This window comes from Micropterus dolomieu, linkage group LG10 (genome assembly GCF_021292245.1).
Source record: "Micropterus dolomieu isolate WLL.071019.BEF.003 ecotype Adirondacks linkage group LG10, ASM2129224v1, whole genome shotgun sequence".
NCBI classification, from domain to species: domain Eukaryota; kingdom Metazoa; phylum Chordata; class Actinopteri; order Centrarchiformes; family Centrarchidae; genus Micropterus; species Micropterus dolomieu.
The window spans coordinates 9853703-9871900 of record NC_060159.1 but is presented as its reverse complement, the minus strand read 5'-3'; the positions used below and the strand labels follow the sequence as shown (position 1 = coordinate 9871900).

Genomic DNA, 18198 nt, shown 5'->3' with positions numbered 1-18198 from the left:
CTTCCTAATCCCTTCATCTTTTACATTTGATAACAGAGAACAACTGCTGTCACCTTTTCCACTTTAAATCCCAGACATCTCTCTTTCTGTCTGCTCAGTAATCATTAAATTGTGTGTGCCAGAATACTACTTGTAGTTTGGCTATGTAGTTACTTTTTGTTTGTGCACAGTGAAAGCAATAGAGCTTGACGAAGATAAAGCGTACACACTCTAAAAGGCTTCCAGTGTTTTAATATCACAAGACAATATTTCCAACCTTCCCATGGGCCTCTTTCATTTCATTTATGACAGTAGAACACTGAGCAAAGTGTGCAATCTCTTAAGTTTTATACATGTAGACTTTTATTAGCTCCTGTCCCTAAACTGTAGATGACAGCAGGACGAAAGGTTAATGGCAACGGCTACTGTGGGCATACTTGTGTGGTATTCTGTGTAACCTATAGTAGAGCACACAAAACATTGTATCAGCCACATTTTTGGGGGGGGGTGTGTTCTTGTACAGCTGTGTGTGTCTCTGTGCATGTTTTCCTTTTAATATGTGTTTCACATATTTACAGATGGCTCAGATATTTTGTACTAATGACTGTCCCTGGCGTTTCTCTTTCACAGCTCCCATCAACCCTCATCTCAGTAAGTAATGTGCACCTCACTTAGCATATCTCGCCAGAGAGTGAGCTCCTTCTGTCGTAACACAGTGTGAGAACTGTGGGGAGACTTACATCCCATAGAGATCTGACTCTCAACATGTCACACTGCACTTCCAAGTGTTATTTAGTAGTACTAAATTAAGTATGATAAATAACACTTGCTTTAGGATTTCTGAGCAAACCTGTTTGACATGTTGAGAGCTTTAAATCTCTGCAGGACATTGTGCATATTGGATAGAGTGTATTTGCATTAGATGTGGTTTTGTGTGTGTGTGTGTGTGTGTGTGTGTGTTTGTGTGTGCATGAGTATATTTTCACGCTCTGTGCTTTGTGAGCATTACTTATGCATGCGTATGTGTTTATATTTTTTTATGTTTAGTTCCATTTGTGACTCATTTCATTGTTGAAACTTTACAAATTCACATTATTCACGCCTTGAGAATCCACACTTAATCATTGTTTGCTGTGCTACAGTTTGCTCTTGTGTATTGTGGTTTATTTATTTATATAGATATATATTTTGGTGGGTGTTCACACAAACATTGCCAACATAATAACAAACATCCTAATCACCAACATCATTATCCAAATCCCTGAAGGAAGCTATCTTACCTGCACGCCTGCTCTTCCTCCCTCCTTCCTCTGCCTCTCCTCCAAATCTTCCTATTGCTCCTGGGCACAGAAGGCGAAAACATTTAGTTTAGCTCACAGTGGATGGGGGCGTTAGTGTCTAGCGCCAGAAGCCAGACCTCCATTTAAATCTGCATGCCTATGAGGAGAAGAGTCAGGAGTGCCTGCAACCCAGCCCCTTCTTCCGCTCTCCCACTCCACCACTTCTTTCTTTCCTGCTCTCACTTTCCATCTCTTCCGCTCCCTCTCTCTGCCTCGTAGCATCACTGCCCTCTTGCTTGCCTCGGTCCATCCACCCACGTTCTACCTCAGTCTATGTTACCTCCATTACCTGAGTAAAAGCTGCAGATTCTACTCCTCTCAAGGTCACCACTCCAAACTGCTCCCAGCTACTTTTTAATAAATCAATGAATATTTATCAGAACACATGCCTGCATCCTGAATCTAAATGTTCCTTTTTACTATCTCTTTGAGGACACTGCTGTTCAGCAGCACCATGTCCTCTGGTTAGGTGTTTTGCTTTGTTTGTTACATGGATTAAATTGAGGTTTTGACACTGCTGATCCTGCGGCTACCCCTTCATTAAACTGAGCGGATTGTTCCCCACATGCATGATTTCCAACTACTCATTAGTAGGCCTATATTTACTGTTAGACATTCCCCTACATCTGACCCATCATAACCTTGTGCTAGTGTTACAATTACTATTTTATTTCTTGAAGGGTGTCGAACCCCCTCCCTTCATTCCCTCCCTGCACACTCCACTAGTTTAAAAATTGCAGCCAAAGGGGCATGGAGAGCAACAGAGGAGAAGGGAGGGCAACGGGGGGAGGGCGCACCCAATATCTCTACACCCACTTCAGAGAAGATAGAGAGTGACAGGGAAGGAGGGAGGCGCTGTCAGTTCTACAAACTGATTACACAGAGTCCTACTAGTGAGACGCTACAAAACATCCAAGGACAATCAACTCATTTTTACTTTCAATCATGACAAAAGAGAGCTATTGAAAATGATGAACAGTTCAACAGATTTACTTTTTATGCACATAATACAACTTCTACAAAGTCACAACACAAATACCTTTAAAAGAAACATGATTTAGTGTCTCCACCCTCTTTCAGATGATATTTGTATTTTAATATTACTTACTAAGGCTGTGTGTGTTTATTGAATCCCATCCACCATGCTTCAGTAGTGAGCTGATATGGTGTTGAAATAATAACCAGTTCTGATACACACACACACACACACACACACACACACACACACACACACTCTGTCACTGGGCATTTTCAGGGTGCAGCACTCTCTCTGCAGAGACTTCCTTTCTGAAATGAACTAAACTGCATGTCGTTGTCAAGGAAAAACAAAACACACTCACTGACATCTGCACTACAGTCAGCGAGAGGTCACATCCTAATTTAGAGATTCTGTTCACCAGATCATTTGGTGTAATTAGGATGTTGCTGTTGTAGATCCCCCTGACACACACACACACACTCCAGGAAATCTCATAAATATACAGTAGTTGTCACACTGCACACATACGGTATCTTCTAGGCAGTGTATAACTTCTCACTCTTTCATAATGATGTGAATGTAAGAGCCTGGTTCTGCTCTGTTGCTCACCAGGAGAGTTCCACTGCAGCTTTGAGGAGGAACCCATCTGCATGTTCACCCAGGACAAGAATGATGATTTTGATTGGACGCGGCATAGTGCTGCTACCCGCGATACCAAGTATACACCCAACACCGGACCCAGTGGTGACCGCAGTGGTTCTAAGCAGGGTAAGTTGTTCCACAAGTCTAACCTTGACCTAAGTCTTGACAGTTCACTAAACCCCTCCCTAAACAGTGATTCAATCATAGTTTAGCTGTAGTAAAACAGAACAGAACAAGAGTAGGTACAAGTGTAAGAAACTGATTAAACAGTGTGTTTATCTGCTCTAATGTAAAAATCGATTGCATTCTCAGCTAACTAGCTTACTCCTGTAGGTAGTAACCTTGCGTTAATGCCAAGGCAAAGTAGCTTATTAGCTTACTTTTATAGGGTTGTAGTTTACTCTAGAAAAAGCTCTTATCAAGACTGGTGCATCCACTGTGTAGTATTTCCACGCTGTATGGAAGCTGGTCCTGGATGACACTATAGCCTATAACTCATCATTGTTCATCATCCTCAAAGCCTTTTCTCTTGTAAAATTGAAACATACTGTTAAAAAGCATGAAAAGCATAAATATAATTGTGTTCTTGTTCATCTTTGTGTGTTTTTCAATTGTAAACATCCAATCATGGAAAGTAAAAATAGCCCAATCTTACATGTTTTCTTGGTTTACTGTACAACAATACTAAGAAGCTGGGAGAGGTCTTAAAAGATCATCACCGGACATGTTTTAAAACACATAAAAACAATCAGCTTTGAATAACATTTCCTGTCTGATTTGGGATTTCCACATTGTAAAATAATGCAAATTAATTGGACACAAGATGTCTTCTGCTTCCGTGAAAAGTCTTTTAGCTCGAAATCATGTACTGTATGTAGCCATCAAGTGCATATTTAAGACACACTGGGTTACAGGGTTCTTGTTTTAAAATCGGCGACGGCATTTGAACCAATTCATGGAGGTTGCATTAATTAGTTAGCTAGCTATCACTGATAAGGTCTGCTGATCACTGGCTAGAAATGAAAGCTCTTTTTTGGTCAACCTAAGTCTTTGTGACCTATTGTTTCAAAAATAACTATGAATGTAAAACTGCAACTGTTATCATTGTAAACCTCATGTGTGCCCTACTAGAATGGAAAGCATGACATGCATCGCAATGGGGCTTAGTGAAGGGTCAGTTAATTGATTCTTTGGATGAGTGATCAGTTAGGTGAATCTTTATTACTAATAGTAGACACAGATCAATACTCAAGTAATTACCACTGGGTTTACAACAGTCAAACATGTGTCAAATAAGCTGGAATTGAATTGGAAACTCCACTAAGTTGCTAATAGTATATGTGTGAATGTGTGAGTTTATTATGTTATTGTTAAATTACATGGGGAGATATAAAATTAGCAGCATTGAAACATGAATACGTTGTACCTTTATACAATATATGCACTCAGAAAGTTCCACTTCTCTGAAATGTTGAAATAAGTTGGAAAGACTCAAGTGTTCCCAACTGCATACTAGATGATTTCAGCTGTACTCATTCTGTCACCAATTGCTTGATGCAGCACAATCTAACAATGATTTATTTTCTCTGTCTCTGTTGCTGTTACCATGGGTACCTAAACCTGAGAAACACAGTATTTAGTATTCAATATGTTAGTTACACATGCAGGTATTCCATATTTGAGAACTTAATAAAAAATGACCAAAATTGGATTTGTAGGAAACAGAGGATGTAAGGTATCTGTGGTAGAATATGAGTGCCTATTATGGTGCTATGGCACCAGCAGCAGCTGAAGCGGTAAATAATGCATTGGCTTTAATGACCTAATGGTTTCGAAATGTCCAGCATTTCATTACCAGCCCCATTTCTCTTTGCGTATAATTATCTGATATGAGATTCAACTGAGGGAGATGTTCCATTTGATTTTGGCTGGAGGGGCGTGGAGCCGCTCACTACCTACCTTCCCTGTGCCTGTGGCAGGGCAGAGATTGGCTTCAGATTATGTGGCTCAAGCACAATCAGAGGGCTGTTTGACTCCCTGTCGTCACCACTGCTGTTCATGTTAGAGGGAGTATTAATGTAGCTGTTATTGGGGTTACTCGATTTTCCCCGGGTATTGCTATTAGAACAGTCCTTCATAGAAAGCCCTGCTCCTTATCTCTAATATGGAAGATTTCATTTCCATCATGCTATCACAGACATACTGAAAAAGCAACTGAGCATAAACAAGAACTCGCCTTTTCTCAGAGTTTACAGTGACAAATAATTAGTTGGTGTATCAGTAGGCAGTCGGAAAGTAGTTTTGGCATTCTGAACACTGCCTGACAAAAGCTCTCATATTTATCAAAGGGTACATCCACTGTTTGTGCAGAATTCCAATGAGGCACAGTGACTTTGTCTTGTGTCCTGAGGTAATTAGCGTAAAAAAGTTCATTCTTGTTTATTGCAACTTGAGTCTTATTTGTGTAATTTTGATTATTTGTCCTAAAGGTAACGATAACATTGTATTCACCCGGTTAATTGTGAAGATCTGGGAATGTGTTAAGGGGGTATAAAACATGAGCTGTCAGACAATGGTGGGCTTTAAAACAAACCCCTATGTTTGCCAGACTAGAGTGAGAGCAATGGCAAATGACAAAACTATTACCCAACAATTTGGGTTGCGGTCACCTTTGGTTTTTACCTCAGAAGATAGTGGTTTAAATAATCCGGCTACATGTTGGCTTGTTTACAACCTGTATAATAAAAAACTGATAAAAATGATCATCAAAATAAGACTAGTTGTAATAAACCATAATTATGCTTTAAATGTTGCTCTGCCTAAAAAAGCAATGCAGCTTCAAGTTAGGTAGATAAGCTGCAACTTCAAAATTGTCCCTTTGTTTCAAGGTTTCTACATGTACATTGAGACATCAAGACCACGGAAGGAAGGGGACCAAGCACGGCTTGTGAGTCCGTTTTTCAACGTAGCACCTAAAAACCCTTACGGTATCACCAACCCACCTGCGTACTGCTTTGGCTTCTTCTACCACATGTATGGAAAACACATAGGTAAGATACATTCTTCTCATTGTCCCCAGTCGGCATAACAAAAGCCTGTGTTGCACTTGGATTTAATCTGCCATATATCCTCTGCTGAAAACATCATCTTAATTTATATTCAGTGTTCATGGAAATAAATGAAGAATAGAATAATTACACTCTTTCTTTAAGGAACCTGTCACTGTTCTGTGCTTTTGGTTGCTTGATCAGTGAAAGCAACTTTAAGTGAATTTCTAATTGCTTTGGCAATCCACTGCTAAATGAAGAGGATGCATTGTTATCTGTGCGTAACTAAATAACAGCCAATGAGGAAACACAACAAATGTTATTTACCAAAAAAAAAGTCCCTCATCAAGCATCTGTGGGACATCACACTGGTTTTGAAATATAAATTGAGAGATGAGATTCTTGAAATTGCTGTCCACCGCCTACGTGTGAGACAGGAAACACAGTATTCACGCTGAGAAAAAAAGGCACCACTTTTTCCTGTAAGCAACAGAATTTCAGTAATTTCCAGAGAGTTTGTCCCCATGGCAGGTGCGGTGGGGAGTTTTGTGCTTTTATGCTTAAATTTTGTGTGCAAAAGTGTAGCTGTCAGATGTTTCAAGCAAAAGATATCTCATTTTTGCAACAAACCCCTTCAAAGGTTTGTACACAACTCCTGGGCATTAGCTCTTACATTCCTCACAGAATGTACTTAACAAACATGTATGGCTCATTTGAAAATGGCAGAGCATCTGCAAGCTCAGTTGACCACAAACTCTCCTGCTCTGAGTGCATGCCGTTTGTATGTTTGTGATTTCTCTGTCTCTGCTTCACAACATGTCAGTAGCTACTGTACAGGTTCATAAGGCAGGTAAGGGGCACCGCTGGGTAGGTTTGCAGGGCCATCTTGGTATCACTTGGGCAGGATGCTGTTAAGGCAGAAACCTGTTTCGACGGAAAACTGATGTTGTGCACTCAAAGCACTGTAGAAAGCATATACAATAATAGCATAACGATATACTAAATGTTTGTTTTTAATTTAGAGAGCTACTTATGGATCGTACTGGAGTTCTGAAAGAATTCAAACCTATTTAATACTTTACTTGTTAAAAAAAAAAGTCTATATGTATACCACCCTGTCAGCATTCCTGGCGACAAAAAGGTTTTGGAACTCTGGTTGGTTTTGGTATTGAGGCATCGATCTCTGGATATTCAATCCAATTTAAGTCACTCGAATTCCTCCCAAATCAATGCAGCTCCCACATCAGACTCTACAGCTGTAAGCATGCATGATGGTTCCTGTGTTGGTGCATTTGGAACTGGACCACCACATCCAGTCATCAACTGTCCAGCACCAATCGGTGTGTTGTTGAACATATTTTGTACTGGTTATTACTTTATAAGGCCAAATTTTTAATCTACCAAGGGCACCTCTCTTGTGTTGTGGACCATCGCTTTTGACGTTTGCACCATAAAAAAGCTCAGTGACCCTACAGTTTTGGCAGTGGCAATCTGGCATCCATGATCATGACTTTTTCAAAGTCTGTTAAATCACACTTGAAGCCCATTCTCAGTGATCCGTTCACATGCAAAGCAAGTGTGGAAATAGATTATAAGCACAGCATCCTTGAAGCACATTTTGTGACATTTGAGGCTGACACGCACAGTGATGGGCATACATTGTTGTCCGCCAGTGTGTCTTTTTGTATCTTATCACTAGGATGTACCAAAGTCCGATATTTTCAAATCCTACAAATGGGAGCAACAATTAACAAATCCATACAAATGAACAATTAAATATTCATGACTAATTAAGCAGCAATCAAAGTGAAAGTTTAAGAAAGCATTGTTAAGTATTATTAATTACGGGTTTAACATTCAGAAATTCTGCTAATCTACTTCTATATTTTAGGACTGTGTTGGTGTGGTTTGATCAGATTTGACTGACAGTGACAGTACAAATTACCCACCAGCTGCCATCAGATTCTGTGTTAAATATTACTAAGTCCTGATTGATGCATGGAAGTACATGAGATCACCTTCTCTATGGCCAATCCACTTCAAGCCAGTGACAAAAGCACGGACAAACCAAAAAATACAGAAGTCCCTCATGTGAAGTAAACAAAACTGTTCAAGCTTTGGCAGATTATTTGTGTTATGTGGGACCTCAGAAATGTCCAGTTAAGTAAAAAATACCTCTTCAGTAAACATATATTTTAATCAACAAAAAAAAACAGATACAAGCATTAAAAATATATATAACAAACAACGTGACGCTAAGAAAACGAGAGCAGTGGTAGTGAACAAACTCTAAGAGGGGATAGGGAGTTGCATTTTTGTGCTCATTAAATTTGAATTGTCGTTCATTAAAGTGTGTAATCACTACAGGCTGGCAACTGCGCTTCTCTCTCTTTTGACAAGATGTTTACAGCGAGGATTTGGCTGCATTTGCCTTAGTATTCTAGTGAGACATCGGTGGTATCAGCGCCATCTCCACCCTCCACCTGCTCCGCTCAGAGCTTCTGCTGGACCTGCTGCTCCAACTCCATCCCACTCAGTTTCTCTCTTCTTTTTACTCTCACTTTCTGAGTGCACTGGCTTATATATCTTTTATGAGCTTTTTTTTGAGTGAATCTTGTGTCGTTGCAATTTTTGATTTCCCTTTGAAGTTTGTTAAACTACTCTTATTTGCATTAATTATATAAATAGAGTTACATATTGTTCTATTGAGTGAAAGGGATTTTTCTGATTAATTCGACCACTGACCTCCAGCTAGTGAGCTCTCCTGGTTAGTTCAGTGCAATTACTATGAGAAACCAGAACATTGTTTGTGGAAAATGTAAATTGTAAAATACATTTCCCCTGCTATAAACAAAACTTAATTTACCTCCATTGCTAAATACCACTGTTTTTATTTATATTTTGGGTGAACTGACCCTTTAAGCTTAACACTAAATTGACAAAAGAATTCCATAAGGTCTGAAATTTGACCTGGCTGCTTTTCAGCTGTCCTCAGTGGAAACGCTTAGTGGAAGTGACCAGATGGGGGGGTTTGCCCAAACATCTGGAGAGGTGGAGGCGAGGGAGATGGTGAGAATATAAGGATGGAGGTGTCGGAGGGCGACTCAGCGGGGAGATGAGAGCTCCTCCGGCTCCCTGCCGAGGTTGAGTAGGCCATGACATTTCCAATTTGCTCAAATTGATCGCTAGCCAGATCCTCTCCTCCCTGCCCTCCCCCGTCTGTGGTGAAGCCCATGCCCAGACTGTGGCATGTTATGATGAATGAGCTAAATGTCAAGGACTTGAAACCCAGCTCAGATCCTCCATAGCTACGCTCCATTTGGTATTTTCCCTCTCCGGCCGTGAGAGAAAATTCACCCCTGAGCACAGGAATGTTGCTTTGTGATATTTTCTGCCAAGAGAAGTGCATGCTTATGACAAATGGTCCAAATAATCCATGTTCCTGTATACTGTCTCCTCTTCAACTTTGTCATTTTAAGTAGTTGAAGGCATTTTTGGATTTTGATCTGTGACTCACAAAACCATGAGACGTGGCACAGCTCTGGCTGAAAATGCTGGGACTTTGACGCTCGTTGGGGCTGTGCTGTTGAGGTGAGTCACAGTCAAGTTGTGGCACAGCAGCGCTGGAGGCCAGAATCAGTCAATAAGGAGTTTCGCCCACACACTTATGAACAGTGGCACAGGCTCAAAGAAACTCCTCCGTAGTTAGCTATTGGGGAGATACCTGGGACAAGGTCACACTTAATTACTGAAGCGAACATCAAAGTTTGCCTTTGGAGCCCGTGTCGCATTTGTTTATAGGATTAAGTCTCCAGCAAAGCACACCAAGCAAGTCTGTTTTAAGCCTGACCTTCTGAGAAGCAATAGAGTCATGCTTTCATTAGCAAGGAGGGTGGTACTGCACCCCCCCCCAAAACACACACACACACACACACACACACACACCTTGTCCTCACTACATAATTGAAAATTTCCAGGAGCTATTTCTCACCAGACTCATCTTTCTCTTCTCAGATCTTTTTAAATTTCACAAGTGTCTGCCACAGATATTCCTTTAAAAAAAAGCTACTCCAAAGAATATACAGCATATGCCTTTGCTCAGGATGTGATGACATTGACATAACCACCTACATCACGATGAGTTCAAAGAAAATGTAAGCCAGCCAGCTCAGCAAGAATCCTCCTACATCCTAAACACTTCAACGAGAGATGAAACCGCAGGTCATATTCTGTGCAAGAGCTCATCTCTCACTGGAGATTGTGCTGTCGCTAGGGAAAGAGTATACCGTGCTGATGAGAGAATATGAACATGGACATACAGTATAGCTTTCACTTGTTTTCACACAGAGAAGGGGGGTTTTTTTGAAGGGGGCTGTAAAGTAATGAGGCACCTTGCTGAGGCAAAGATGCATCAAAAGCAAGGTTGCAATTGTAGTCGCTGCTGTTTTTGCTCACCAGTTGTGTTGACACAAAAGGTGTTGCTTTCCATACTTGTGAAATTCGCTTGACTTCAGAGCAGTGGTCTGCTGGGCTTCGCCATGGTGTCAATGCTAACCTGATTTGGGTCTTTGGATACTGCTCTCGCTGGCCGACTGCTAGAGGATACGGCTGTCTCTCTTTCTTTCTCTCTCTCTCTCTGTGTTTCCCTGTCTTCCTGTATGGTGTATAAGAAAACAACACAATCATTGTGTTTGGAGAGGAGGGTAAAGAGGTTGCACTCGGTGTCATCATCTGACAGTTTTATATCAAAGCCCAGGGCCAGACAAGAGGTCTCACTGAGGGGATTCTTCAATTCAGACCTGGTATATAGTCAATTCTATTTCAATGAGAGCCAGTATTTCTGTGTGATAGTAAGGGTTATGTATGAATTCAGTTTAAATGGATCTGTCATATTGCATTTTCAAATGTAGAGTTGGTTTCAAATTTGATATTCAGTAGTTTTTCCTGTGCAGCTTTAGACCAAAATCCATGTGAGACAAAAAAGAAAGCTGGACTGAGCGTTTGAAACTAATGATAAATTAGGATGAACTGTTCTCAACAGGGGAAGTATTCACACTCACCAAAAAATTCTCATCACACATTGCCCATTAGTGATAATTAATTTGGATTAATACAGTATGAGCGAGAGAATAATTTATCATCACCTGCAGAACCCCACCTTAATAAATGTATCAATTCATATGACCTGCGTTTAACCTTTGCTACTGCTTGGCTCTGCTTCGAATGCAGAGGAATACATACATTTGAAATGCAAGAGACGGAGATGAATATTAAACTTAAAGTGTAGATCCAATTTCTGGAATTCACTATGGAGGCCCCTTGTGTGTGGCTGTGTATCATGTCAAAGAAAGGAGTGTAATTACTGTAAAAAAATTAAATAAAGGATACATGCATTGCTGCAGTTTTAATCTGTTGGTTTTACAGTACTTTTCAATACTAAAGATAAGAAATAAAGATGTAGGATATTTAATAGAGATAAAATATGCAGTCTTATATAGTTACGTACTATTGAAAAATAAATTCTTCCTCATTTTCTTTTTTGGGATTTGTTCAGATCAGTCAACTGCAAGGTTTTTCTTAACACTCTTATGATCTATTTCATGAAAGTTTCATAAAGTTCTTAAAAAGACATTATTAAGACAGCAATGGCAAGTTATGGATTTAAATGATTAGGATACCGTTTTCGGTTCAGTACAAAAGCATGCAAAATGTAAGCCAAGAGTGTAACACTTTCTACACCGCAGTCCATTATAAACCACATAACAGATCAAGTTTACAAAGGTATTTTACAAGATTAATTCTCTCTGTGATTATGGACCCTCATCAAAACTGCCCGCCAGCAATAATGTCTTGTCTGCGGTCAGATTATGGTGCTTTGATAGCAGCAAAAAATATAAATAAATACTTTGATACCGTTGCTGAAATAGATCTCAGTCATGATAGCAACAGTTACTCATATAATCACTTCCTCTTCAGTGGTTTTGCCTGCAAAATAAAACAGCGAGAACGTTTTCTGCAGCAATGCTTTATTTCTTTTGCTTTTTCTGAAAATTCTGAATATTAAAAAGAGTCTGAAGCCTGCTTGACACACCTCTGAAAAAAATTTTTAAAAAAAAAGGCGTCCGTAGGTTGATGGATGCGGATGAAACACCGAAATGCAGACAGCACATGCTGTATTGTGAGCATGTGAAACAATTCCCTCATGATCAATTTGTTGAAGAATTCTCCCAACCTATGCTACATTCTAGGAGAGAGTCTTGCGCTTTACCAACTGAGCTAACTGAACACAGTAACAAATTGCCTACATATTATATCTTATATTCTGACCCACATCTAATGGATAAAACAAACAAAAAAAATAAATAAACTAGATAAGTGAGTTCAGGGGATCTCAACTGTTGTTGCACTGGAGTCTGTTTTGATTTTTTTTATATTTTACGAATACAAATAAACCCTGATATGAGTTGAATAAGGATGGGATGGCGGGGGAGAAAGAAAAGAGATCATATAACAAGGGGCACGTGTGTGTGTGTGTGTGTGTGTGTGTGTGTGTGTGTGTGTGTGTGTGTGTGTGTGTGTGTGTGTGTGTGTGTGTGTGTGTGTGTGTGTGTGTAACTGTCTCTCTCCCTCATGCAGGAACACTAAACGCCTTCCTAAAGCAGAAGGGCCAAACGACCTCTGAGGGTCCCGCATGGTCGCTAAGTGGTAACCAAGGTGACCGCTGGAAGCAGGCCAAAGTAAGCATCCATCCAACAGCATCCTTCCAGGTGAGGCCAAAACGCGTAATCAGTCCAATACGCAGCAGCATCCCCCTTGTTGCCCTCTATTTTCTTTTCTGACAGTGTTTGTATGGCGAAGTATTACTTTCCTTGGGGGCTGCATATTGATGTAGCACTTCACAAGCCTTGATATTAAGCAGAGAAGTGGACGGGATCCATAGACAGTGTTTGCTATTGAGAAAGAAATATCACTCACGCTTTGCCTTCAGAAAGCCTAATCTTTGTAAGTAGCGAATATAGAACTGCAATATCCTCCATCATTTTCACGGCTGCAGTTGTGGAAAGTAATTATAGTTTTAGCTGCACCTTTGTCTCTTTTTTTGTTCCCACTCTCTCTTGACTGTTCCAACACCACAAGCATTCTTAGTTTAAAATTTTGTGACATTAAAAACTGAAACAAACACTTACCACCACCCGCTGGGCAATTTAGCTAAATTATACTGTTCACTGCTAATTTTCTTGTTTTTGTGGTCTATCGAGGCTTAACATTATAACGAGCCAGACTTCTATCTCTGTAGGTGGTACTCGAAGGTATCCGGGGACCAGGCATCGAGGGAGACATCGCCATCGATGATGTCACACTGGAGGAAGGGGAGTGTCGAGACCCACCGCCCAGTAAGTAGCACCACCTCCTTCCGCCTCGTGCACCCCCTCTTGTGTCCCTCTCATCTGAGCTCACTGGAGAAGGTTTTAGTGGTTAACTATACAGCCATGCTATTTAACAGTAATGTCTTTTATTAGGCTTAAACTGAAGATTACCTTTCCAAATGACTCCGCTCCGCTAGTAATTCCCACCAGTGTAGAACCATCACTTTGAAAGAGGTTTTGGAGGTGGACCCACCTTGTCAGGGTCGAGGGTGAGCACAAAACAGGTGAGAGCCCAAATGCAAGACTCAGGAGCGGAGATACAGTTCAGGGACTGGCAACATCCAAAATCAACAGCACAGCAAAAGGCAGAACGCTCTTCCGACGACAGATAATAGCGCATATACATGCTACAATGACCAGTGGCCTGTACTACGAAGCGAGGTAACTGGCTTATCCGGGTAACTTCAGGAGTAACTTTGTGACAGTGTGAAACGACAGTTTCTGAGATGTAACTGAAAAAGTGCTTTCACATATTTAGATTGACTATTTTACGTGTCCAAAAAATACGGAGCCAGGGGTTAATAAACCGAGCAAAAAAAAAGTGGCAACTTTGCAGGAATAAAAATCGGAAATTAATGTCACAAAAAAAAAATCACTCTGGTGTTTTCTTCTGAATACGCCCAATCTACGGCAAAGTCTCTGAGGTGCATGATAGTGATTGTGGGCTAAACTCACGAGTAGGCTATTTCCTCACTGCTAAATCCAATTGCGAAGTTTAATATAACTTTCCAATGCATGCATAATACACGGTAGACGTGTGTATGATGTTGCAGCCTTGCAAAGTTATTTTCTCTCATAAATGTGTGACTATAATGTTAGAATATTCAAGTTTTTTTACTTGTATATTAATGGTGGAAATAAAATTTTGTCTTGGATTATTCCCCCTCTACGCTGGCTCCTTTTTTTCCTATTACAAAGGACCTTATGTGCAGTTGTACCCTTACATCTTAATCATATTACACAAAAGAGATCTGAACTACAATAAGAACACTGTGAAGATAATTAGGCTACACATTTACTCCATGCGATGCCAACAAGCCACCCTGGCTTTGTCGGCGGCCACGATATTAGATTTTGCAGTTACATTCATCATATCCTGACACAATCAACGTGCATTTCTCTGGAGAAGTACGGTGCATGCGCCGTTGCGAAAAAACTTGAACCCAAACACACCCCTTTTATGTGAACGCGCACCAACTCCAATTAAGTTAACAAAGACTCAACTAACCAACATCTTATCCACCTTCGTAGTACCTTTTAACTCCAGTGCAGGCAGTCAGAGTTTGTCAACCCTGAGTTTGCCTGATAACCCCGACTTAACTCTGAGTAGGTTGAACTCCCTTCATAGTACAGACCACAGACAGGGAATGAACAGAAACACCAAACATTTATACACAGGGACGAACGAGCAGGGCGGGAGCAACACAGGTGACAAGGTTCAGGACTGACGACACAGGCAGGCAGAGAGACAGCAGGGGAAAACAGAGAGACTGGCAGGCACGCGGATTACTGGGTGGCAACAGACAACACAAGTTACTGGACACTAAACATATCAGAGAAATATAAATGACAAACTAATACAGACACAAGCAGACAGATCAACAGCAACTAAAACCAACAGGGAAAACAGGTTGAAGCTGGGATTATACAGAACTCAGGGCAGACACAGGCAAAACAACACAGAAGTACACAGACCAGAAATGAACAATAAGACATGAACTAAGGCACAGGACTAGGAAATAAGATAAGAGACAAGACCGATACTAAGTAAACTTAAACACCACACAGAACAAGCAGAAGACACAACAATATAGACCAACTCCACAAGACATAAACAGACAGGACCAAATCTAAACGCAAACACACACACCTTAGTTTAACCTTAACCGTTGCGCTAACTCAGTTAGGCTGGGAGTAAACTTTAAGTTAAACGTTAATGTTACTTTTACCAGTTAAAGTTGGATTCCTCCCTGTAGTAAGTGATCTCTTCTTTGGCCAGAACATACAATTTGACATATTTCTTTTGGACCTTTTAGATGAGTCTCTTCACCACACTTTTTAAATACATTTTTGTTGTAGTTTCCTCCAACATTCGTTTGTGGATATTGTATTCCGTTTGTTGTAATCCTCCAGAAGTATTTTCTTTTCCTCCCCTGACCAATTTGATTTTCTTGTCTTCTTTTCTTCTGACATTTCTTTTACTGTGTATAGGAGACTATTTGTGAGACAATAAGGCGATAACAGGTAGCCTAGGCTATCACAAGCTCAAGCAAATAAACCGTCTTCATGGAAACTGTAGAATTGTATTGTTGAAAAATCTCTTTCAATGCCGTAAATCCCTTAATGTTTTTTCCTAACTAAGGAAACCTTTTCAGGGATTCTGTGCAACCGCCTTAAGTAAGTTCCTCAGCTAAGGAGAAATTTAGCCTTTAGTGTCATACATAAGGAGAAAACCTCAGGTGTTTTCTGCAACCAGCCCCTGGTTCTCACTCTACCTCCCTGGACAAGGTTGAGATTTACGAGAGGGGATCTAATCTTGCACACTTTCCAGCGTTGAACTGCCATCTCATGGGGGAAATGCGGTTGCCATGGCAACACTGTTGTAATCACACGAATAATAGCCATGCTGGCTGAGTGGAGCACTGTAATTGCGCTGCAGGAACAAACAGAAGGTAAAAACTGAAAACAGGACACAGAAAATGGCCTGCCATTGACAAGGTGACATTGGTAGGATGAGAAAGATGCAATTTATGTTTGTAGGAACATTATTTCCTGTCCTTACTTCTCAAACTTAGCCATGTCTTGTTTAACATACCAAAGATGAAAACAGGTCATTTATTTTCATTTTTTATGTCATTGGGGGAACATAACCAGGCATCTAAAAAGAGACGTACAGTCTGTAATCCAGGTCTGCAAGTTGTATTATTAAGATGATTATTCACTTGGATCCATTATGATTCAAAGCGACAAAATTAATTCATTTGGACTTATAAGAGTGGCCGCTCAGTATCAGGACAGGATAATGTTATGAATCATGGAATTCAATCTCACATGATGAATCGTACGTGACTTTGTGTAACATTTAGAAATATCTCATGAGGGCTGATCGTAGGTGACTTCTGACTGATGATTCAATTCAAGGATGGTTGTTGAGCTGGTCGTACAATACAGCGTTGTGACTTAAAGGAATAGTTTGACATTTCTTGGAATACATTTATTCGCTTTCTTGTCGAAGTCTGTCTGTAGATCATGAAACTGGAGCCATGAGATAGTTAGCTTAAACACTGAAAACAGGTTGAAACAATTAGCCTGGATCAGTGCTAAGTCAACAAACACCACCAGGACCTCTGAAACTCACTAATTAACACACTATATCTTGTTTGTTTAATTTGTACATGACCCAGAGTGTTAAAGCAAGTTTGGTTTTAAGAGGGGTTATGTTATGTTCATTTCTTGGCCAGGAGGAGTGACTTTCTGGAGTCATCACCGTAAGGTAAACTGATTCTCCAGGAAGTCATTGTGCCCGGCAAAGAAATAGTCCAGCACATAACCTCCTGTAAAATTGCAACTTGTTATTAGTTGACAGTGTCAGGCTAGCTGTTTCTCCTGTTTTCCGTCTTTGTGCTAAGCTAAGCTGACCGGTTGCGTGAATAAATGCCTTTCCCAAAATGTCGAACTGTTCCTGTCAAACACATTTTGCACATTACGTATCCATCTGTTCTTTTTTTGTGCCTGTAGAGATGTTTGTGTTTCGTCCTTTGGCGTATATATCAACAGCTACCATTTTTTCTGTTTCTTTTACTTCTTCCTATGTAGATCTCAGCTCCAAGTCTCTATCCACATCCTCCCATATATGGCTGCTATGCGTCACCATGGTGATGACCCTGCTGGAAGGTCAGAGGTGACCCTTCTCTCTGTCATCTCAGAGGCAAATATTCAGACACACCGTCTGTGAACTATACCCTCGGCATCCAGTCACCAAAGATTCATGCATCCTGAAAGCAGCAGGGGACCCCTGACAGACCACGGAGGGACCGAAATTAATGAAAGAGAGAAAAAATTGTGATAAAAAAGTTACACAAAAAGTAATAAAGAAGCTGCGCAAATTTTTTAAAGAGACCTCTTTTACAGAAAACACTCCTCGGCGCAGGACTCGGGACATCTTTACGAGCACAAAGACAGGTGGGCGATGAATAAGCCTGGACTTTGGTGAAAGAGTTCACAAGCTTCGAGGAAGGACAGTTTGTAAAGCACAAGTACAATTTAATGATGTTATTAAAATATCTTTGGAAGGTGGCAGAATATAGACACTGCTGACTTTTTGAAGAGGACATCACATTTCCCTGCTTACAAATACATGGAATCAGACCTTTCTCTGTGTATCTTTATCTTCATCTTCTTGCACCAGATGCCAATCACCGACACTTGTTTTTCACTCTAGCCCAGCCTCACATCACACCTTGGCATTTCTTTATCTGCTTGGTGCTGTACTGTAGAAAAACAAGGACTCTGGCAACATTTGGTTCCGTCTGCTTATTCCCCTGTAGCTGCCTATGTATCTTTTAACACTGTGCTCACGAGTCCAAGTGGCCAACCGACAGTATGGTGGCAGAACAATAAATGCAGAAGAATCAGCGGAGGTGCAGACAGCTGGACTGGAGGGCAGAGAGGAGTTCAAGCTCTGGAGCTGAAATGTGAGGGAGCGGTGGAAAGAGAGCAGAGAGGAGGTGTGATAAAGGGAGGAAGAGTGGAGGGAGAGGAGGAACAGGCAGAGAGTAGAAAAA

General features: G+C 40.7%; 1 protein-coding gene across 6 annotated transcripts in view; it reads left to right on the top strand.

Moving 5' to 3' along the window:
• Positions 1 to 17520, top strand: part of mdga2a (MAM domain containing glycosylphosphatidylinositol anchor 2a) — a 216447-nt gene extending 198927 nt beyond the window's left edge. For 3 of the 6 annotated variants that reach the window (XM_046060080.1, XM_046060079.1, XM_046060077.1), the window contains exons 13-18: positions 610 to 630; positions 2911 to 3066; positions 5829 to 5990; positions 12624 to 12754; positions 13285 to 13381; positions 17231 to 17520. In XM_046060080.1, the coding sequence (XP_045916036.1) occupies positions 610 to 630; positions 2911 to 3066; positions 5829 to 5990; positions 12624 to 12754; positions 13285 to 13381; positions 17231 to 17319 (656 nt within the window). In that variant the 3' untranslated portion in view covers positions 17320 to 17520. The remainder of the gene's footprint in view (positions 1 to 609; positions 631 to 2910; positions 3067 to 5828; positions 5991 to 12623; positions 12755 to 13284; positions 13382 to 17230) is intronic. The other 3 variants (XM_046060081.1, XM_046060082.1, XM_046060078.1) reach the window with 1 other exon arrangement.
• The last annotated feature ends 678 nt before the right edge of the window (positions 17521 to 18198 follow it).